The following is a 24,614-nucleotide window of genomic DNA, read 5'->3' as shown; positions in this document are numbered from 1 at the left end:
CATTTCAAAACTACCTTCTTTCACTTTCCTTTCCCAAATTTTAATTTTGTCTCTGAAACCACAAATTTTATCTACTGCTGTTAAGATATTTTCTCCTTTTCCTTGCATACTGGTGTTAATTTTATTCAAATGTTCAAATACATCAGCAAGATATGCCAATTTTGTGCACCAAAGTTGGTTTTGAATTAGACCACAAAATTCATGCTGCTTATTGTCCTCAAAAAGTTTAAGCATCATGTCACGCAATTCGTATACACGACAAAGCACACGACCTCTTGAGAGCCAACGAACGTCTGTGTGCAGTAGGAGCTTTTTAAACCTTGCCCCCATTTGTTCACAAATATGAGCAAATATTCTTGATTTAAGAGGTCGACTTTTAAAGTAATTCACCATTTGAATCACTTTGTCCATAACTTCCCTTAATTCATTCCCAATGGTTTGTGCGACTAGTGCCTCGCGATGTAAAAAGCAATGAGTAAATATGATAGTTTAATTTTCTTTCTTTGCCAAAGCTATAAAACCTTTTGTTGAGCCAACAATTGACGGTGCGCCATCCGTGATTATCCCAACACAATTTAACCAGCGCAAATTATTTTCCTTCATGAAGCAATCTAAAGTTTGAAATATATCCTCACCTCTAGTTCTCAATGGAAGTTCTAGGCAACACAGGAATTGCTCAATAATTGTGTCAGTATGAATGAAACGTATAAAAACCAGTAATTGAGCTAACCCACTGACATCTGTTGATTCATCTAGTTGCAATGCAAAGATCATATTGTCATCTTGAAAAATATCCTTCATTTGCAGCTTAACGTTAGCAGACATATCTTGAATCCGTCTTCCAATTGTGTTATCTGCCAAAGGGATTTTATTAACTTCAATCTCAAATTCTGGGCCAAACATTGTTCGAACAATAGCACAGCAAGATTGCCTAATGGTGGTTTCGGCAACAGTGTGTGGTTCCTTGTTTTTGGCAATTATTTGAGCAACCAAGTAACTTGCCTTTTGAGCTTTCTCTGATGTCTTCATTCTCTTTGTGAATGATGCAGACTGCTTCCTTATAGATTTTGCAAGCTCAATAAAGTATTCCGCTGGTTTTTCTGACAAATGGCTGTGTTTTGTGGTAAAATGGCGTTTTAATTTATTTGGCACCATACTTTCATTTGCCAGTATTTCCCCACAAACTAAACACTGGGGACAAGGATGGTTTTCATTACCAGAAAATGTGAACCCCAGTTCCATATAAGCTTTCTTATATAAACGGGGATTGGCGATTTTCCCTTTACACTTCTTACGCACTGAGAAAGATTGTTCAGTTGATTCTTGGGGGCTCTGCTCAATAGCTGCTACATTTTGTTCTTCGCAAACGTCATCGTCCCAGCTTTTCGCTTCCGAATTATAAACGTATCCATTTTGAGTTCCTGTTTGCCTTCCGGGAAAATGAAATGTGGAAATCTAGAGATAGGAAGAACATGAGATACGAAGTTTAAAAATCTTACGCCTCGCTTACAGTCTGGATTCTCTTCAGTAACATTACAGGATTTGAGTATTAGATAATTGTGTGAAATTAGAGCTCAAATGGTATTCAATATGCTCGCTAAAAACAAGCACAAGAAAGGTTCAAGCTGCGGCCAGTGCAACTAAGCACGAAAGGCCTTTGGGATGGGGTGGACATGAAAACTGACCATGGGCATAACACAGAGAAACATGGTTGTTAAGGCTCTGCTGTGCAAGCCAAGCAGGGCATGAGTGGAGGGGTACATTAACACTATTGGCAGAAAATTAATATGCCGCCAATCTCAGAGGTGTAGTTTGTATCCCATGGTACTAAGTTAGTTAACTAGTATGGCGCCAATCTCGGAGATGTAGTTACGAATAGGGGCTCATTGTGTCAATTAATTGCATCTCAGTTTAGAATGCCAATCAGAGTGGGGTCTCATTTAGTATAATATGCCTCTTTTAACTAGGGATGAACCGGTCTTGTAGAATCTCATTACGAAGTTAACAAGTTATTCCATTTTTGCTGTACAGACAGTTCAGTCATGGGCCATAATTTATATATTGGTCCTGCGCTGTGTCACACATTTTTCTTTCATGGAGCAAGGAGTGCATAGCTATCATGCTACCACTGATCCACAAGTTCATGCTTTGCACCGGCAACAGAAGTGTTTAGGCATGCTATCTGAACTAAAATGATGTCACTTGCATACTGCCTAACTTGGTTAATCCCCTAACTTCTGTTTTTAGGTCCAGCCTGACCCAGAGATGCTTTTAGTATTACTGTCACACACACAACCCCACACACACTCAACCCCCCCCCACACACACACTCAACCACACACACAACCCCACAAAGCCCCCCCACATACACCCCACACAACCCCACCCACAGACACACACCCCCCACACAGGTTGTAGTTTTGTTTCTTCAACTGCGAAACTGGACTACAAATCCCAGGTTTCAAGAAAAAATAACCTAGCCTGAAGCAGCACATCAGACAAAGACCTTGGAAGCTATGTATGCACTAGTATTGAGGCAGATGAGATTTTGGCCACATTTGTGACCTAAGTCTTGTTCCTGTACTAAGGGTCTCACTGCACTCACGTTCAGTGAGTGCATTCATTTTCTGGCTAGCAAGCATTACTTTTATGTCCCTTCCCGGTGTGTCAAACCATTTCTTTATTCAGCGCCAATATACCCTTGGGTGAACTTACGCTTTACAAATGCCCGTTATGTTATGATAACCACTGACCATCTCCCTCCAGGTCATTATGGACGCTGTTTCTAGCCCTGTACTTTTGTGTGCTGTACGTACTATACTTCGCATTCTGTCTTACGATTGTAGCAGTTCATATCTCTTGCATGAGAAATAAGACTGTTCAATAAACCCTTTTTATTGAAACGCCCGTCTCTCTATTTCTGTGCAACTCTGTTGAAACGAAGCATGCACGATTGACTGAATAAAACGGTTATCTATTGTTTCCACAGCTCTGAAGAGATTGTTCCTAGTCTGAGGGAAACAAAGTTGTCATGTTTATGCGGTTGTCAGAAACTAATCCCTTCTTGTATATTCGCGAAGTTTCTAGTGACCTTTGAGTTAGCTGGCACACACAAGTAATTAAGTTTATGTACTCGATCTAGGCATACTGACCTCAGTCCTATGCCAAATCTATAGTGTATATTATTCCAATGCGCAGAGCCTATCAGGGATATAGGAACTACACTACAAAACAAGGGCTTAGTCAAACCTAATGTTAGGCACTATATTGCACGCGGTGGATTAAATCAGACATAACCAGGTTACGAAGAGCAGTAGTTTTGCATTCCTATGTGGGTAAGAATTTTGGCCACCGTGGTACTCCTATACAGGAGGAGGCCAGCTGGCAGAGAGAATGGGATAGTGTTGGCCACAGAGCACCATAGAGTATTCACCCTGAACTGCGGTCAAAGTCGAGAGCAGTTGTTTTAATTCTGGGCAGGCCATCAAATAAGCCTATGGATGGGTAATTAAATCCATGGTTAATACAGAACAGTAGTCCCCAATTTAAGTGGAGGCCAGCTGATTTGTAGTGTAGTTCCTAGTTTCCCACTAGGCCCTGCGCATTGGAATAACATAAACAGTAGTATTGACGTAGAAGTGCGGATCTTCCAGGCCTCCACTGACTATGCTAAACTTAATTGGGTGTGTTACCAACTAGCTCAGAGGTCACTGGAAACTTTCTTCTCTGCATAGGAAGTGATCAGCTTCCCTGGCACAGACAAGAAGGGATTCAGCTTTCCAACAACCGTGCAACATGACAACTTTGCTCCTCAGATTAAGAGTCAATCTCTAGGGTCGTGTGAAACAACAGACATGTATTTCACTCAGTCAGGTTAGTGCAGTTTACTTTCACAATATGTAGAGACTAGAGAGACGGGCGTTTGTCAATAAAGGGTTAACATTTATTGAACAGTCTTTCTTCTCGTACAAGAGAATTGTATTGCCACAATTGCAAGACTTGTTATTATAAAAAGTACGTACAGTAAGATAAGGATTGCGAAATAATACTGTAAAAGCATTGATATGGTTTCTTAGCCATACAATGGTTTAAAAGTAATAAAACATATATACAGTCATATATACATTAGGCTAAAATACTCAACTGGTGCTTCTAACTAAGCCTACCCCAGTGTGCCTGACCTAAGCCTAACACGTGGAAGGGGAGTAAGTAAGTAGCTTTAAGTTAAATTGGTTTTGCCAAGGCTTGCTTCAAGAATTCTCATCTAAGGGTTTAGTCAACACCATACCTCTGAATAGAATGATGGAGGTCTGGTATCTCCTTCAGGAGGCACTCGGTATCCCAGTCACCCGCGAGGGCAGACTAGAAACGCTGGAGCTGGATTTCTCAGCAGAAGAAATGCAGCGTCTCTCTTCAGCGCGTCGAGGAAGGAGGGGGGACAGCGTCCGCGGGCAGCTTGGCATCTGCTGGGCTCTTCGCAGAGGGACAGCTGTTCAGCTCCTAAGCTCACCACACCATCATTCGCGCTTTAGCAGCGATAATGGTATCAGTAGCTTCACCACCAAAGGGACAGCAGCAGCATCAGCGTACTGCATACAGCATACAACAGCAATGGGACACCAGCAATTGCTTAAGGCAACGTTGGTAGTATTTATACCTGACAGGTGCCTGGTTTGACGCAAGTTTGCTGGACATAAGACGTCAATTAAAGATGTCACTAGGAAGTGATAGCTATCAGTTGCTCATTAGAGTTCCATTACTAATCAAAACACAGCAAGCGGGGATTTTCAGGTTTGCTGAGTTTTTATCTTGTTGAAGAACTCTGAGTGTTAATCTAGGAATATCAGATAGTGACTTTTGCTCTGTCATTGCACTAATTGGTTGCAAAGGAAGTGGCAGAGAACTATGCTGGAATGTGGCTCTGTTCGTGTGAGGCCAGAGATGACTTTCTGAATATCGCACTTGAACGGTTATGCCAATATAGGGAATAAATGGAGTTATAGCCGAATAGGGGCATAAGGTCACAGTATCGATCAGGAACCTAGATAAACACGCAACACCCATTCCACGTTGTCATGTCCATCAAATTACTAAACTAGAGCAATTAGATGCATGTGTAACATTGCCCACCCCAAAATACATAAATGCATTCGAAATAGGCGTATATTGTAATACGTGAAATTTAGGTACTGTACGTTTTTGAAGCATAGAAATCATTCAAAAATTATTGTATATGAAATCAATGAACGATTATGCAAAAAGAATTACACATGAAATATCTCTGAAACAGAAGAAGGGCGAGATAAATCATCACATATAAATGCATTGCAATAAATGTGCGCTAGAGGCTGATGTAAGTTGTTATGTCTCTAGATGTGTTTAGAAATAGAAGTTTGAAGCTTCTGTTCTCTAAGAATAGTTTTTACCTTAAGCAAAGAATTGTTCGTGCCAAAAAAGGGTCAATATTAAAAAATATCCAATTCAAAAGAATTATTGCTTGAACGGGGAAATAGAGTTCCAACGCTTTTAGCAGTTTGTGTTGATCAAAACTGAAGGCCGAATTCAGAGTTCATGGGAACGCTGTGTGTCGGAAAGCTTCTCAAAAGTTATTGTTTCTGTACGGGTGAGAACATCGTATCAGACAGGCTCTCAAAGAATTGGTCTACAAAATCAGGTGACAGTTCAACCAAATTCGATAGTGCTGTAACTTGGCAGGTGTGAGAATGATTGCTGTCATCATAGTCGGGTTCAGCAATGCTCACAGAAGGTCGTACCTGGGTGATGCTGCTTTTGTCACTCGCTCCACTGTTACCACCTAGTCGTAGTACAGGAGTCTCAATGAATGCTGTCATCAGGATTAGTAGCCGCTGGGGACAACACAATGCGTGAGCCGTTATTGGACTGAGCAAAGTATCGACGTCCATTGGTACTGCTGATGGAAGTGAAAGACAGATGTCCAACACGCATTCATCTCCGCATAGCATACATCGAAGTACCGGTAAGATACAGTTCTGCCATATAGGTCTGAATGAAAGGAACCAGGTCATGTTTAGATCTCTCAGCCTGGCCAATCCGAGGACGTTAGTTATCCTGTCCCGGTAGCGCATTGCTAGGATTGTCTCTTCCATTCCCATGGGAGCTATGTCTGAGTTTCGGCTTGCCATAACGAAGCAGGAGGGTCAAAAATAAAATCCCTGCAACGAGTCCCAAAAATAGTGGTATGCCGCCAAAAACAGAGTGAACAAAATTAGGAACGATTCCCAAAATTGCTTGAAAGGGTGTTAGCAGTCCCGTAAAAATCGTCTTAAATATGCCTGGGATGCTCGTGGCACTAGACATGTTAAGGAGTTGGCTAAGCATTTCTACGAAATGCACGGGGCAATTTGTTGATAAAAGTTCATGAACTTCAGTAGCTGTCCTTGCAACTAGAAGATCATACGTCTCTTTTGATGACGTTATGGGCACTGTTGTCTGTAAAAGCACAGACTTCATTTTGCTTAAAGTATCAATTCGTATAGAATAGAGATTCAGACGAGGCCAGATGGGAGTCACTGTGTCTGCAGGCCCACTCGGGAACAATGCTTGCATACAGCATTTGACCATGGATGTTACACTTACTAGATAACTTTTCCCTGGCACAAGGCCACAATATCTGTGATCCGTTCTAAGAATGTAACTCCCGTTTGCAAGTTGCATAAAGAAGGGCTCTATCTGAGTTGCAGGTGTGACAAGCTGGTGGCATGAAAGGTTGTTAGAATTTCCATCACATGCTCCGTGTAAATTAATACCCTGACACAAAAGTATACCGCTTAGTGAATGTTTACAATTTTCAAATTAAACAAGAAGAATCCTACTCAGAGTGTACACCTCAGAGGTGGGGGACACCCAGTGTTGTGTTAAATACCCCTCACACACCAACAGGCCCCTTGGTGTCATGCTTCATCATCGGGGTCTTCGCACCCCGCTAGAGGGATGCGGCGTGCTACGACCAGCGACTGCGCGGGAGCACTAGAGTGGTTGACTATGTGTGGTGTGTGTTGTGTGCATGTGCTGGGGTATTTGGGAGAATGTGAGTGAAGGGTGTGGTGAGGATTAAAAAGACACCTGGCCAGTAGGTTGTGAGAAAAAACTTTATTCGAAAACTCTGGCTGGTGCTATTAAAAAAGGTGCAAGGCGAGGTTAGTAGTCTTGATTATGGACTCTACCTCTGGTTTGACGCACACCAGAGGTAGAGTCCATAATCAAGACTACTAACCTCGCCTTGCACCTTTTTTAATAGCACCAGCCAGAGTTTTCGAATAAAGTTTTTTCTCACAACCTACTGGCCAGGTGTCTTTTTAATCCTCACCACACCCTTCACTCACATTCTCCCAAATACCCCAGCACATGCACACAACACACACCACACATAGTCAACCACTCTAGTGCTCCCGCGCAGTCGCTGGTCGTAGCACGCCGCATCCCTCTAGCGGGGTGCGAAGACCCCGATGATGAAGCATGACACCAAGGGGCCTGTTGGTGTGTGAGGGGTATTTAACACAACACTGGGTGTCCCCCACCTCTGAGGTGTACACTCTGAGTAGGATTCTTCTTGTTTAATTATCAGTGCCCGTGGAGTGAAAATCCTATCTCAATACTCTACCTCCCTCTGTTGATACTTGTTATTTACAATTTTCACCACTAAGAAATACATTTTTGTCGCTGTCACTATAGCAAGAATGTGTGTATGGTAATTTCCATTCTGATTTTACATATCTTTTACCCAATTGTTCATACTGGCCAGCAGGTATGTACTCAAGGCACTTTTTAAATCGGAAAGTTGTTATCGGAATAGTGATAATTCCGTGTATTATCCATTCAATGACAGGACTCTCTGACATTGTCAATGGTAATCTCTCAAGTTTTTCGATGCTCAGGATTGTATAGTCTGCTCCTTTCTGTGCCAAACTGATCTGTTTATCAGTAAGGTTAAAAATGGAAAATAATGACGTTGTGTTGATTAAACGCCAAGGCACATAGCCTGAACGAAGATTTTGCAGCATCCAGCCTAATTGTATAATAGAACATAATTGAGATTGGCCATGTTGTAACATTAGCAAGTCTCTATCTATCACATCAAAGGCAGAGGATACAATATTGTCCAACGAATATATTCTGGAAGACAGAGTCATTAACCCATTGTCCACTACAGAAAGTGATTTCTCCAAATTAATACGATCAATTTCTCGTATTTTTTCAGCTGTTTGACTTTCCAAGCCTCGTTGTAAGCAGCATAGATACTGGTCGCTATGAAACGCTTTTGACGCTGTTTGCGTGGTCCAAGAATGAAATCGCGCAAATCAGCACCATCTTTTAGTAAAGACAAGTGTTGCTTAATTTCAGCCAGTGTGGATGATGTTAGCCATTCAAGGCAGAGTTTCCCTACACTGTATGTTGTTATTATCCCTGGATGTTGTCTCTGGGAGTATCTAGGGTCTAGTCTGTTCATTGTTAACCCCTGTGATTTGTTCAGGAATCTATCTTGACAGTTGTTTGTGTCAATAGGCCAGATTAACCACTTTTTCCAATCAGGATGTGTTCTGTTAAAATGTAAAATTTGTGAAACATCTAACTCAATATCTGCAGTTGCATTTTCAGGTATTGGCTTTGGTATAGACGGTTTTTTAAGGTCTTTGATCTTAGCTAGGACAAGACAAGATGTTTGGTGTATTGTGTCATTTAAAAACATCATTTGTTCTGGTATCATGCAGGTTCTGAATAGTGCTTCAAGGCCTTGTACCTGCCAATCTTTTGTACCCCAAATTGTTTTCGTTTCAATGTTATTTTTCCAATAATCAAAACCAAATGTCATCATTTTGTCATAAAACGCTTCTGAATATATCAATTTAGAATTTGTCAGCATTGTTTTCATTCCTATTTTATCTAACAGTTTGTAATAAAACGTTTCTGCATCACTGGTGTTAAACCCTGAGAAGTATTTGAATTTCTCAAAAAATGCTTTAGAACTGCTTTTAGGTGGTGTAGCACAATGTTCCCATTGATTATACATAAAAACATTTCTCGGCTGTGCAGATTTATGCAAGTAATGATCACCATAATGTGTGTAACAGAATAACTGCTCATAACTAGATGAACCTTGTAAATAATCATGATCTGTGAATCTAGCTGACATTACTAAATCAGACATCATGTCATTAATAGTGTTAAAGTCCCAATCATCAGAGAATGTACTAGGTTTTACAAAGTCACTTAAGGAAACCTTCAGTTGATGAGGATACTTCAGGATTTCGACCGGACCATATATCTCATAGTCTGTTTTCTCCCATACTACCCCACCAGGTATTGGAATTGCTGTGTCATTTACTGTTGACAGTTCTCTTTTCTTCACGTGTGATGATCTGTGTGGTTTCAGGACTAGGTTGATGTTCTGACTTGCTGTGTCCATTCAATTATAATAAACTTTCCTAAAATTAAAACTAAAATTAGGCATAGTAGGAGTATGAATACCCCTGAAATAATCCAATGCTCAATCAACGGTGAATCCAGATATAATTCTTTGATTTGTTGAAGGAGTCCTGTTGTATTTTCTTTAGAATACTTTTTTGTTTCTGGCATCACTTCGGGGTCCTTTTGATCTTCAGAGAAGTTGTCGAAGTTGATGAAATAACCAGAGGCAGTTCTGTCAATTGATGGGATTGTTCTTTCAATCTGTCTCTCGGTAGCACTTTCTGATGCCACATTATTGTAGACGGGTGTTGTTTCTTGACAAACTGTTTCAATCTGTGTCTCAAGAGGCACGAGTTCCATGGCATTATTGCATAGTCCTTCATTGTGCACTGCAGGCTGATCGAATGTGATGAGTCTTTCAGTTTGAACCTCTTGGATTGTTGCAAGTTTGGGTATTCTGTTGTTTCTTGGGAGTCCACTGGGCCTACTGTTGATTATAGGCCACATGCTTGTGGTTTTACCAGGTCGATAGACACGACTCTGTTCTCCTTTTTACCAGCAAGGGGCGGTAGTACTATTGATCTTGTTCCGGTGACTGTCAAGACAGGTACTGCTTTTCTGTAAGAAGGCCCAAATTCCTTCTTCACCGCGATCTTTTCTCTGACTAGATCCCCAATCTTTGGAATCCAGACAGGCCTTGCTGGGGCTGTTGCTTGTGGTGCCTCATCAGTGGTATCTGGCTGTTGCTTTAACTTTATGTTGCTTAAGGATTTTCTTGTTTCATTCAGTTCCTGTAAAACAGCCAAACGATCTTTGATGTCAAAGTCTGTTGTTTTTTCTTGTACCACTGACATCTGACTATCGAGGTCCTGAATGTTCATTCTAATTCCGAACAATAGTTCGTATGGGCTGAAAACTTTTATAGAATTTCTTGGCAAGTTATTAAGACTAGTTTGGACACTTATTAAATGTTTGACCCACCCAGCGCCTGAACCTAATACCTTCGCTGTTATAGATCGCTTTATGTCCCGGTTTTTTCTTTCAACCACACTATTCCCTTCGGGGTGCGACGGACAAGAATACCGCAACCCAATTCCCATGCTGGCCATGGCCTCCCTATAAGCTCGAGAGCTGAAAGCAGGACCCTGGTCAGAATGGAACGTGGTAATTGCGTATGTGCCGATAAAGACTCGCAAATCTTTTATAACCGTTCTAGCGTCAGCCGAGCGCTGGGGCCACATCCATATGAACCTCGTACAGGAATCCACTGCTACCATGATATATCTATAGTTGCCGTCCCTTTGTAGGGGACCACAGTGGTCCAGGTAAACACATGCAAATGGTTTATCCGAGATAAGAAGGGGTGTCTGCGCTGGTCGTTTTACTGTTGATACTTTTATCCTTTGGCATATGTCGCATTCTAATACATACTTTTTAGTTTGTATTCTCAAGCGAGGCCACCAATATCTCTGTTTTAATAGTGATATTGTTGCGGAAACGCCAGCGTGTGCAGAAGCAAGCCCTTCGTGTGCCGCTTTGATTAGTCCTAACCTGTGTTCCCTGTTTGGAATTACTCTATCCCCCACTCCAGGGATTCGAGCAAAAGGAACATTATTCGTATCTGTTAAGTACAAGTACTTTTCAGGAAAGCCTTTTGGGAGTGTTTTCTTATCATTTTTTACTGATGCACTGACAGCTTGTAGAATATCGCTGTCTATTTTTGTTTGTGACCGAGTTATCGCAGCTACGGAAGCCGTTTGCACAGCTGCCTTCGCGGCTTCATCAGCCAATGAATTCCCTGCAACGTGAACGCCATCACGTTGATGACTCAGAGTGTGTATCACGTGAGTCTTTTGTAGTTCTTTTTGCAAAAGAACTACCTGTTCCCAAAGCATTTTATGCTTTATTGTGCCACCTTTTGCATCTTTGAAACCGTTTTCCACCCAATTCTGCAAGTATTCATTATAAGATTGTACGCAATAAAAAGAATCGCACACTATTAGTGTGGGGAATTCGCGATCGGTATTTTCTAGCGCCATCTTAAATGCTACTAATTCAGCTCGTTGAGCCGAGCAATCTCCTAGAGATTGTGTTTTGGTGACCATTGGTCTAAATTTACCTTGGTGCCAGCGACCTTTAACAATCGCGCACGCAGCACTGTAAGCTTGCTTACCCCCAACTGCGGGTTGTGCTGATCCGTCAGTATATATAATACTTCCGTATTCTTCGAGAGGCAGGATTTCAATTGGCAGAGGACATTCATATTCATATTGTAAAAATTCCTGTGTTTTTAAGTTAGGATCAAATTCGTAAACTACGTCTGTTGCAGCAAGAGAATTAACCCACTGAATCCATCTCGGATGCAAAGCTTTAGCATTAGGAATGCTTGCTTTAGTTACCGCTTCTAAAGCCGGTATAGGTGTTACGATTATTATTCGTTTACCTTGTGCTAGGGGCCTTTCTTTTGCTACAGCAGTCTGAACCGCAGTTAGAATTTTCTCCGTTGAACTGAATTTTATTTCAGCCTTTGTGTACAAATGTGATTTGTAAGCTATTGGTACCTTTTCTCCCTCATTAGAGGTTAGGTACGTGAATCCGCATCTTCCTGGGATGACTCGGATTACAAGATCACGTGTGTTGTCACGTGTATCTAATTTTGTTTTAGCTAACATGTCTGTTTGCAGTGATCTCAAAATTTCTGTGTGTTTTTGAGTCCAATTGATTTGTTTAAAATCAGGTTTAATTAATTCGTAGAGAGGTTTAACCCTCTCTGCGTAATTTAGGATGTAAGTTCTTCCGAAATTCAGAAAACCTAGAATGGATTGTAAATTCTTCAGCGTTTTTGGAGCTTGGAGTACAGCGCACTTCTCTAAGAAGTTGTCCGCTAGGCCTTTCCCTTCACTTGATAATTCGTACCCTAAAAATAGTACTGTCAGATGGGCAATTCGGGACTTTTTAAAGTTGAATTTGTAACCCTCTGCTGCGAACCCAAGTATAATGGTGTTCACTCTTTTCAAGTGAGTATCCAAGTCGTCGTCTGTGAGATAAATATCATCTACGTAAGACAATGCCTCATCATCATAGATTTGTAGTAACTCTGTTACCCTAGCTGAGAATAGTCGTGGGCTGTTCTTGAACCCCTGTGGGAGTCGACAGAATTTTTTCTGCGACCCAAATGCGGAGAAAGCGGTCAAATATCTGCTTTCCGGTGCAATGTTTTGACAAAAGAAACCATTAGATATGTCTAATGTTGTTTTATATTTTTTCCTAACTATGTTATTCATTGGGGCTGCACTATGCGAGTTTTGTACTGCAAAAGTTTTACAACATGTATTAAGGTGTCTGTAGTCCAAAACTAGACGATATGAATTGTCTGGCTTGGAGACAGGAAACAAAGGATTGTTCATTTGAGAGGTGCATGTTTCAATCACCCCCTGGTACTCAAGTTGATCTAAGATCTCCCTGACCTGTTTTTTAGTATCCCATAGGAATGCTTTATGGGATACTGCCGTTGGGCAGTTGGTTCACTTTTTAACTGGATTTTGTGAGGAGGGGAGTCCTCATCCCATCCTACATGATTTTTATACAATGCCGGTGCCTGGGCTACTGCCCATTTCCTTGCATATGTATATTTTTTGTGAATCGGAATGTGATTCGAGAAGGCAGGCATAATCACTTCTTCGCCAGGAGGGCACTCCCTGACAAACTCTGGGGGCCAATCTTTTTCAGCTAACAGAATATCATAGCCTTTCGAGAGTTTATCCCAAAACAGACCTCTTATTTTCCTAGTCTTATCCCCCTCTATACGCAATGTTATTTCGTATATTTTATGGGGCTCGCTAAGTCTGGTGTCGGCAGTTTCAACCTGAATGTATTCATTCGTGTCCACTGTCTCCAGATGACTCATCAAGATCTTGCGCGCTATACTGATTTCTGCTGCACTGTCCAACATTGTCAATGCCCACTCCCCGTTTTTCAACTGTGTCCTCAGTATTCTCGGCATGGTTGATTACTCTAATACTGGCTACCTTCTTTTTTGGAAATTGAGATTTTTTACTCTGAGCAGGTTCCTTGTCTTTGGACTTGGTGTGCTCTCCTGGGTCTGACCGTCCTCTTCTTTCCGATTTCTGTGGAAAAGATCGAGAGGGACGTGTATCAATACTTTGATATCTATCAGGTTTTTTCAGATTATCCCTATTTCTAAGGTTATATCTTTTCTCAGAGGGCTCCCTCTGGGGAGACTGGTGTTCTCGAGTCGGAGTTCTTTCCCTCCGTCGAGGAGACCTTCCTCTGGACTGGAAAACTTTTTCCTTGGGTGTGGATTGTTTATTTCCATCCCAGCTCTTTTTAGGAGTGTTTAAATTATTTTTAATAAATAATTTTTCAGGATTTTTGAGCAGTTGGGGCTTTACTGGTTTCCCACCCAAGCTGTCTCTACCTAATTCTTCATAGCATTTTTCTATGATTTTGGCAAGCTCAACTGGCTGCTCTGTTATATCTGTTTCCTTCAACTTCTGGCGAATCGCCACAGATGCTGCTTCTCCTTTTATGTTGGCTAGTAATATAGCCGAGACCTGCTTGAAGTCTTTCAGTAATTTCATACCTAGATTTAAAGCGGGCTCTGGACCGTATTCATTTTGAATCTGTTTTAGCACTTCTGGTATTACCGCCATAGACGGAACACCGTGTGTTTTTGTGTAAATGGAAGCAAAGACTGTACCCCAAGTGTCACAGTCCTCCACGTGTGGTGCGATTCCCATAGGAAGGCAGATGGTCAAGATTCTGTGTTTCTCTATAGGGGTAGTATCAGGAAATACTGCCTCTATTTGAGTGATTTTCTGTACTAACCAGAAAGGAATTTGTTCCCGTTTTACGGGTGTTTTACCAAGACATGACTGTGTGTTCTGTGGTGTAATTTTATTAGTGTTCCCTTGATGAGGGGTCAGCTGTGGTACATTAACAGCTGGCTGGACTGTTGCAGTCCGCATTACATATTGGACTAATTGCCTATGTATTTTTATTAGTGTTTTTAGCTGTACTAACAGGTCTTCTCTAGACATTCTTGCAATGTCAGGATGTGGTGTGTAGCTGGCTAGAACCGGCCACGTTGCTCCTGGTCTACCTAGTGGACCGAGCCTGGTAATGTGATCATTGTGTTTTAGGGCGCCATTAAACCCGAGCAGGTGCTCTTGAAATTTAAGTGGAATTTCAATCTCCTCGAAAGGAGCGTACTCTTCCGGAGGTTCCTCTATTTTGTAATAGTGAAACTCTTTTGTTGTAGCGTTTGCCGCTGGAAAGTTTATCCATGAATAGAATACCTCTGTCTGCCGATATTCGTGAGCCTCTATCACGAAAATTACTGTACCACCTTGTGGTGTCAGTCCGTTCTCTATAAGTTTTAAAGTTATAGATTTTCTTAAGTGGACCGGGATGATAATAGCATCCGGGTCTGTGTCTAGGAGACTCGAGTCTTCCTCTATTAGTAGGGTTGCCAGTCTAACTGCTTCCCTTTCTTCTTCACTGTCTGTCATTTTTTATAAATGCAGGTTTGCAGAGTTGGTCTCCAAGGAGACAAAGATTAGGTGCACAATATTTTGGAACACTGTATCCTTCAACGTTGAATAAACCAGAGCTTTACATAGGAATCTCTTCCTACTGAGTTCGGGCGGATTTTAACCTTTCACCCACTCCAGACGTCTATTGGAGTATTTACGGGAGAAAGGGGTCTGTGAAATATGCACGACTGAGTTACTCTAACGCCTTGCGTTAGTTTATCGCCTTACCAAACGTTTGGGCGCCATGTAGTGTAGTTCCTAGTTTCCCACTAGGCCCTGCGCATTGGAATAACATAAACAGTAGTATCGACGTAGAAGTGCGGATCTTCCAGGCCTCCACTGACTATGCTAAACTTAATTGGGTGTGTTACCAACTAGCTCAGAGGTCACTGGAAACTTTCTTCTCTGCATAGGAAGTGATCAGCTTCCCTGGCACAGACAAGAAGGGATTCAGCTTTCCAACAACCGTGCAACATGACAACTTTGCTCCTCAGATTAAGAGTCAATCTCTAGGGTCGTGTGAAACAATAGACATGTATTTCACCAGTCAGGTTAGTGCAGTTTACTTTCACAATATGTAGAGACTAGAGAGACAGGCGTTTGTCAATAAAGGGTTAACATTTATTGAACAGTCTTTCTTCTCGTACAAGAGAAATGTATTGCCACAATTGCAAGACTTGTTATTATAAAAAGTACGTACAGTAAGATAAGGATTGCGAAATAATACTGTAAAAGCATTGATATGGTTTCTTAGCCATACAATGGTTTAAAAGTAATAAAACATATATACAGTCATATATACATTAGGCTAAAATACTCAACTGGTGCTTCTAACTAAGCCTACCCCAGTGTGCCTGACCTAAGCCTAACACGTGGAAGGGGAGTAAGTAAGTAGCTTTAAGTTAAGTTGGTTTTGCCAAGGTTTGCTTCAAGAATTCTCATCTAAGGGTTTAGTCAACACCATACCTCTGAATAGAATGATGGAGGTCTGGTATCTCCTTCAGGAGGCACTCGGTATCCCAGTCACCCGCGAGGGCAGACTAGAAACGCTGGAGCTGGATTTCTCAGCAGAAGAAATGCAGCGTCTCTCTTCAGCGCGTCGAGGAAGGAGGGGGGACAGCGTCCGCGGGCAGCTTGGCATCTGCTGGGCTCTTCGCAGAGGGACGGCTGTTCAGCTCCTAAGCTCACCACACCATCGTTCGCGCTTTAGCAGCGATAATGGTATCAGTAGCTTCACCACCAAAGGGACAGCAGCAGCATCAGCGTACTGCATACAGCATACAACAGCAATGGGACACCAGCAATTGCTTAAGGCAACGTTGGTAGTATTTATACCTGACAGGTGCCTGGTTTGACGCAAGTTTGCTGGACATAAGACGTCAATTAAAGATGTCACTAGGAAGTGATAGCTATCAGTTGCTCATTAGAGTTCCATTACTAATCAAAACACAGCAAGCAGGGATTTTCAGGTTTGCTGAGTTTTTATCTTGTTGAAGAACTCGGAGTGTTAATCTAGGATTATCAGATAGTGACTTCTGCTCTGTCATTGCACTAATTGGTTGCAAAGGAAGTGGCAGAGAACTATGCTGGAATGTGGCTCTGTTCGTGTGAGGCCAGAGATGACTTTCTGAATATCGCACTTGAACGGTTATGCCAATATAGGGAATAAATGGAGTTATAGCCGAATAGGGGCATAAGGTCACAGTATCGATCAGGAACCTAGATAAACACGCAACAGACTTGCCTTCAATTGGGTAAATAAGCTGTGCACAAGCCCATCAAGCAGGAGGGCTTAATGCAACTTGAATGCAAAATCAAATAAAACAAGAAGGGCTTGGTAAATAAGATGTAGTCCCTTGAGTGGATACGCCACTAGGTTTCCCCACTAGGAACGGGGTAGACGGAAAGTGTCCAGCTAGAAAGACTGGTAATCACAAGTTGCAGGAGGTTATGAAGCCTGTTATGGTGGGGTGGGGGCCCTGGATACGACGGCAGACTTACAGGGTGATCCTGAGGCTGATTGGTACGAGGGGCACCCTTTCAGGAGCACCACAAGGATGCATTATGCCAAAATCCCACGACTCTTACGGTAGAATGATGGCGCCCCGCTAGTCTAGAACGATGGCGCTCCGCTAGTCCCTCGGCGGTTGTAAGCTTAACCTGGTTACCCTCTGCTCTTAAAAAGGCGTGAGTAAAAGGTATGGACTGGTGGTCCATGATATGTAAGGGGTATAACCCCACAAAATGGAGGCACCGATTGGATTGGCCAAGGCGCAGTTGGCTCATCAGGTGGGTAGGACAGCTTAGGTGAGTAACCGCTGCCTGCCCTTGGATCGCCCGTAAGTTAAACCACCAAGTTGGCACACTATACTCCTTGTATTGAGGTGCCGGGTTTTTAGGAACCCGGTGGTGCCAGGGGATAACACCCGAAGACCTCTGAGTTCTCCCTGTTCCGGACCACAGAAACCAAGAGTCTTCTAGGTGAAGTCAGAGATCGAGTTTTATTGGTTGCAACCAAGTAACATGCGTCCTAGAATTACAACAGCACGGGTCGTAAGTTCTCAGGAGACTGTTCGATTTTACAGAACCAGCCTTCTCCTTTTATACGAAAATAACAGCTGCAGGCAAGAATTCTTGAGTTTATGATACGGTTATACACATATTTCTATAACAAGGTAAAGAGCGAAGTCATGCTGGCCAACCCATATTTTAGACGTCCAGGTTGCTCAATTCGTCCCTTGACACAGGCTTCCTTACACATGAAGTAGCACAGAGGCCACATATTGTAGGAGCGCACTGCACAAACAGGCAGAACATAAACAGAATGGCTAAGATCATCCCAATGAAGATCAGAGTTTTCCATCCCCAGGCAGATATCAGTTCCCAGAACCACCCTAGCAAGGACCAATCCCCTTTATCCACGTGAAGGGAATCAGAGAATTTGTGCAGCTTGGAGATGGCCTGGTACACTGTCGGAGCATTATCAGGGATGAAAATGCAACAGCTGGATTGGATCACTCTACATACACCACCACGGTCTGCAAGTATGACATCTAGGGCAACTCGATTTTGAAGGGTCATAAGTCGGTCTGATTGGAGCTCGGCAGTCACGTTACTAAGGGCACCGGCCGTCTCAGTCACGGCGGATTCAACTACCCTTGTCAATTGGCGAATGTTCCTGCTGTTCACCATAGGCCCCCAAAACGGCAGAAAACCCTTTGCGAAGTCCCCAAACTCTTGACCCGTGGTGTCGTCTTGACTCACGACACCCCTAACTGTCCTTGTCAGATGGTAATCTGCCCCGGCTGTGTAGGTGGGTGGCAGCAGAAACGAGATAAAACATATGCCCGAGAAGTCAGGGGGCAACCATGTGTATGCTTTGTCATGGCAGACGAAGTATGTACCCTTAGCCGCTAAGAATGGAGGGGAAGTTCGGGATGCGAACACATACGTTTCCGTGCATACGCTCTTCCCCAACTGTGCTTTGGGATCCCTGCCAATACCTTGCAGACATAGGTGACCTCGGTGGGGTACTATCCAAACCGGGGAGGATTTCTGTGTTTTCTGGCTCTTACTCAAAGAAATCCCATACTGAGTGCTGTTCCACCTACTGTACGGGGTAAACTCATCTTTGGGAATTGTCCGATACGTGTCAATATCCCTGCTCATATTCCTTATTCCTGCCACTAGTGCCTTGTCGCTGGAATTGCTCCCTATGGGATGCGGGGGATATGGTTCTATGGCAAACAGGATCATTGTCTGGAAAGCCCACAGAGAACCATAGTAACTGAATGGCAGGACGAAGTAAGGGATGCCCTTATCGGTTGTGTGCGGCATAAGTCCACATATCCAACAGTTCGATGTGTTCATTATAGATTGGTGTTGGTGTAGGAGTTGGATGAATGAGTTATTTACAAATTCTAGTCTTCTGGCAGAATCGTGTTCAGGTAGAGGGTGAAAGGAGTGTGTAGGAACAGTAGGAGGAGGTGTGGGCTGAGTGTAGTTTACAAAGGTAACTTGAAACGTGGATAGAGTATAGGCAATCAAGAACATCGTTATGCTACACAACATTAAAATACATAGTATCAGAAATCTTTTTCTGGTCATCACTGTGCATATTTGCTTTTTAAAGTTCGTGGGTCTAGCAGGTCTCTCTACCCTCGGAAACTCCATCCTCTAGTTGCTGCCCGCGGTGGGAGTTTGATTCTGCCAGGGAGTGCGTTCTGTTCAGTCCGGGGTAATTCCCTCAGACCAACCAGAACCGTTGACCTAAACGTCCCCAGCTGCACTCCCCAGACTATCAACCGCGACTCTAGCAGCAAAACCGGATGGCGGTTCGAAAATCAAAAATGAGCACGTTCCCTGGGCGAGAGAGCTGTAAAATCAAAAATAGTTCTTGGGGGAAAGGAGGGTCGTATTAATTTGTTTTTATTAGTCTCTTGTTCTTGACCTCAGATTATATCGTCGTTTCCCAGGTACGGTGTGGTCTTCAAACAATGTTTCAGGTTCTGTAGTGTCCAACTGCATTGACAGTGGCACAAATCCTTGCAAAATACGATCACTCTCCTTTTCTGTGCCAGTTCCTTTCAATCGTGCATCGCTGAAGGGCGCAAAGCGCGGTACGGATTCGGTCTCAGAGTCAGCGATTCTCTTCTGGACCCATCGGTCATATGGAAGGGGCAACGGGACCCGTTTGCAGTGGGCGCCGTGCACCCAATGTTTCTAGCCGTGGACACGTACTGCAGAGTGGGTAGTTAACAGGACCTGGAAAGGTCCGGTCCAGCGAGGCTCCTCGTTCTTGGTTCGCCTGAAGTTCCGGACTAGGACCCAGGAGCCAAGTTCAATGGCGTGGCCTGGATCGTCAGACGCTGGTGGAGAGGAGCTGTGGACCTGTTGGTGTAAAACACGCAATTTAGTTGTCAATTCACACAAATAGTCAAGCAGTACAGGGTGCTCTATTTCACCCAGTTTCTTTGCACTCCCCATATGTTTGCTGGGCGCCCAAACACGATTTCGTGGGGGCTAAGACCTAGTCTAGAGTGGATGATCATTATGGTAGACTGGAGTGCTAAAGGCAGGGCGTCAGGCCATTTAAGACCTGCGCTGGCTTGGATCTTGGCTAATTTTAACTTTAACGTGCCGTTGTAGCACTCTACTAATCCCGCTGATTGGGGGAGATTTGCAGCGTGGAATTTCTGGTGTATGCCTAGACACTCACACACTCTCTTCATCACTCGTCCCACAAATTCACTTCCGTTATCACTCCAGACAATTCTGGGCATGCCAAATCTAGGGAAGAATTCCTTGACAAGGGCTTTGGGAGTTGACAAGGCGGTGTTGTCCTTAAGGGGATATGCTTCCACCCACCTGGAGAAGGCGCAAACAACGACAAGCACATATTTCAAGTTGTTGCACCTCTCCATGTGGATGAAATCGAGCTGCAAAACCTCGAACGGATACGTTGGAGGCGCAAAATGACCAGCTGGAGTTGGGGTTCCCCTACCGGGATTGTGCTTCAAACACACCATACAGTTCCTGACCAAATTCTCCGCGCATTTTGGGATACCACTATTCTGCCATACTGGAGCCAACAGTTTACAGATTCCTTTCACACTGATGTGCGCCATTCCATGGGCCATTGTCACCACTGCAAGTACATATGCGTCAGGTAATAGCCAACGCTGATGTTCTGACAATTCGACCCAACAACCATTTGCATCCAATCTTCCCTTGCTTTCTCTCCATTCGTTCACCTCTTTCTCAGTGGCATCAGGTTGTATAGACTTCACACTTTCAATAGTGTCCTCACACATACCCGCATCAGTAATCCATCTCGCAGGACCTATAACGTACATCCGACTCATTGTGTTCCTTGCAGTCTCTTTCGCAACCTCGTCTGCAAATGCATTCCCACGACCAACATCATCTTGAATCTTTCTGTGTGCACTGCATTTCACAATCGGAACTTGTAGGGGCAAGGTCAGTGACTCGAGAAGCTCGTTAACTAATTGACCATGTTGGATTTTTGCACCATGTGACGTCAGGAACCCACGTTCACGCCACAATCTTCCAAAACTGTGGGCCACGCCAAAGGCGTATTGGCTATCAGTATACACTTTCACTCGCTTTCTTGTTGCCAACACACACGCTCTTGTAAGTGCGATTAACTCTGCTGCTTGCGCAGAATTGTGGGGAATGCGTGCGGCCTCTACAATCGTGTGCAATGTCGTTACGGCATATGCTGCAGTCGTATCACCATTTGGCAACTTGAAACATGAACCATCAACCCATAAAGTATCATTACATTCAGGAAGGGGAGTGTCCTGCAAGTCTACTCTCCCTTTTGTCTCTTCTTCTGCCCTAAAGCAGCAATCATGTTTTTCAACCTCATCTGTCTTTGCCGAAATGGGTAATAACGTAGCGGGTTGAGTGTATCACACCTCTTTATGTGTATGTGACTCGCTAAGAGTGTCAACTCATAGCTGGACAGTCGAGCACTAGTTAAATGCTGTGTTTTTGTTCTGTTTAGTAAAATGTCTACTGCATGTGGGACCATAACGATCAGAGTATTATTCATGACTAACCCAGCAGACTGTCGAATACAGACAGCTGCTGCAGCAGTGGCCCTCAAGCAACTTGGTAATGCCTTAGCCACAGGATCTAGAGTCGCTGAGAAATACGCACATGGGCGCTGTTTGTCCCCAAAGTATTGCATCAGGACTGATAATGCGCAACCTTCCTTTTCATGGACATATAATGTAAAAGGCTTACTGTAGTCGGGTTTGCCCAACACAGAAGTCGAACACAATGCATCACGCAACTCGTGGAAACTTGTCTGACAACCTTCAGACCAGGGCATAGGATCGGGTGTGTCTTTACAGAGTAGTGCCAGCAAAGGTTTAGCCACTAGTGAAAAATTCGGTATCCATTGTCTACAGTACGATGTAATGCCCAAGAAAGCCCGAACTTCTCTCTGTGTCCTGGGGGCACTCAATCTTGCAATTGCCTGTATTCTTTCTGGGGTCAGTCTCCTTCCCTCCTTTGATAAGATGTGACCTAGGTAGGTCACTTCTTGTCGACAAAATTGCAGTTTTGAAAGAGAGACTTTGTGCTTCATGTCACATAAGTGACGCAATAACGACAATGTGGCTTGCTTGCAAATTTCTTCAGTGTCTGCAGCGATCAGCAGATCGTCCACATACTGTATCAGAGTTGCACCATCAGGTAAGACAATCGTGTCTAGTTGTGTTTTCAGAGCCTGACTGAATATTGATGGACTTTCGCAGTAGCCTTGAGGAGCGCGCTTGAAGCAGAAGCTTCGTCCTCCTAGATTGAAGCCAAAAATATCTCTGCTCTCCTCAGCAATCGGGATGCTGAAGAAAGCGTTCTTCAGGTCAATCACCGAGAACCAAGTGGCTGAAGCTGGGACCATGGTCAATAGGGCAGTAATGTCAGGGACAACTGGGAACTGTGGTACAACAACCTTATTCACTTCTCTGAGATCAATCACAAATCTGTACACAGGTGGTTGTGAAGGATCAGTGCGCTTTAAGACAGGCAAAATAGGACTGTTACAAATGTTGCCTGTTGTCTCTTCAATGACATCTTTCTCAATCAGATCGTAAATAATCGTCAACAATGCTTTCTCACATTCGCTAGAGATCTTGTATTGGGGAATACGTGGCAACCTAACATTGGCTTTCAATGTTATGACATACTGTGCTATCTCCAAAGGATCTACATCATTAGAGCCACTAGCCAAAGTATATCTGGAAGAGATGACAATTCAATTGGAATATTCTCCTTTGCCAAATACATTGGAGAAATCACTTTCTTACCAAGTGTAAGTTGTACTCCAGAAGGAGAACAGTACAAAGTAGCATATAATCTCTTTAACAAATCCAAACCTAACAAATTTTCGCCACAACCTGTTGTAAGGATGAGGGGTGCTTCTAATTCGCATGGGCCAACAGAAAGGGGCATAGGACTAGAGATCGGGTTTCTAACCGGGGCGCCAGAAAAACCTACTGAAACATTCATTTCGCCAGACAAAGGTGCGCCAGGAAGTTTTGAGTGCATAATCGAACTTTTTGTAGCACCAGTATCCAGCAGAAATGGCTCTGACATTCCTGATGTAATCACCTCGACATAAGGTCCATTCTGATCTACTGGAACTGAAACAACTCCCTCTCTTTGTCCATGGCAGTCCTAGCAATTATTACTCTCATTCTCGTTTTCGGCGTAATAGTCATCAGCATAGTACTGAGCTGACCTAGAAGACGCATTATTCTGTTGATCAAAGCTATTCATAGAATTCTGAGGCGGAAAAGAAGCGGTATTCTGGGGGAAATTTCCACGGCCCTACCCCTAGGAGCCTGTTGAACACCTCTACCTCTTGCACCGGAAACACCATTTAGGCGTCGCGCCAGAGCTGGACAATTATTTTTGAAATGACCCTCTTCTTTGCAATAGGCACACTGATTCGGGCCGTACGGCAAACGCTGATGGGAAAACTCGTTCCCTTGTGGGTTTCTCGAATGCTGCTGTGGTTGTTGATAATTGGGCTGACTAGCAGTACGAGGCGGATAGGCTTGCTGGAGAAGAACCTTAGTTTTTAAATCTTTAGTCTTTTTGTCTGCCTTATCTAGTTCGTCTTTGCGTCTATTTTCGTAGTACTGGGCGGTAGCTAAAATCTGCGCTGACGTGGAAACGGCCCAAGCACTCTCTGAATCTTTCAGTTTATTGCACAGTTCAGGAAGCAAATTATGTACAAATTTGTCTACAAACAATATTTGGCCACCCTCGGTAGCCATATCCTGACCACTATGATCGACGAAAGTCTCTTCAAACCTTGTGAAAAAGTCAGACACATTCTCATCTTTCTTCTGCTTGCACGCAGATAACTTATCCCAATTCACACGCAATTCAGGCATTAAAGTCTTCATATAGGTAATAATTCTACCAGGAAGTTCAGCTACTAAAGGCTCGGGTTTAGAACCACCAACTTGTCTAGCATCTCAGGCAGTAATATTAGCCCATGTGTCGCCTAGTTCTTGATCATGATCTGTATGACAAATTTTACTTCATAGAGGCTGCGGAACGACGTTCCCAAACAACATGTCTACATCTGCTAAATTCATTATACATGAGCTCGCAGTCTGTGATAACTCCTTATAGTACCCAGCAGGATTTTTACGTGGATCAGGTAATGTCTGCTTGAGTGCTAAAACTTCAGATCTTTTCCAGGGGACATGTACCCATACACGCTGGAAATGCGGTGGAACGGGTGGATGTGCATTCGCATCACCTTCCCTCCAAACTGGAGGAACTTCTCTCATAGGGTACTGTCGCGCCTTTTTCCTACCTGACACGTCATCTTCGTACAATGATCTAGATACATTTCCTTTACTCCTATAGGATAATAACAGATCTATTGCTTTTTCAACGTCGGCACCTACAATCATGCCTTCATAGAACTTAAAACGCATACGAAATAATTCCTGCATTTTGCGTTTGGGATCATTTGTCTCCAAGTCTTCGCAAAGGTATACGCACATTTCCTCGAATACATATCTCTGAGTGGGTGCATCCCATTGTCGGAAGACCTCCATA

General features: G+C 43.3%; 1 protein-coding gene across 1 annotated transcript; it reads right to left on the bottom strand.

Annotated features, from left to right (window-relative positions):
• Positions 1-489: 489 nt before the first annotated feature.
• LOC147705752 (protein FAM200B-like) lies at positions 490-24,378 on the bottom strand. The gene is made up of 2 exons (XM_086929558.1): positions 24,367-24,378; positions 490-1,455 (listed from the first exon to the last, which is right to left on the bottom strand). Exons 1-2 carry the CDS (start codon positions 24,376-24,378, stop codon positions 490-492), a joined length of 978 nt encoding a protein of 325 aa, XP_086785684.1.
• Positions 24,379-24,614: the final 236 nt, after the last annotated feature.

Source organism: Lissotriton vulgaris, chromosome 7 (assembly GCF_964263255.1).
Source record: "Lissotriton vulgaris chromosome 7, aLisVul1.2, whole genome shotgun sequence".
NCBI lineage: Eukaryota > Metazoa > Chordata > Amphibia > Caudata > Salamandridae > Lissotriton > Lissotriton vulgaris.
This window is presented reverse-complemented; position numbering and strand designations above follow the sequence as displayed.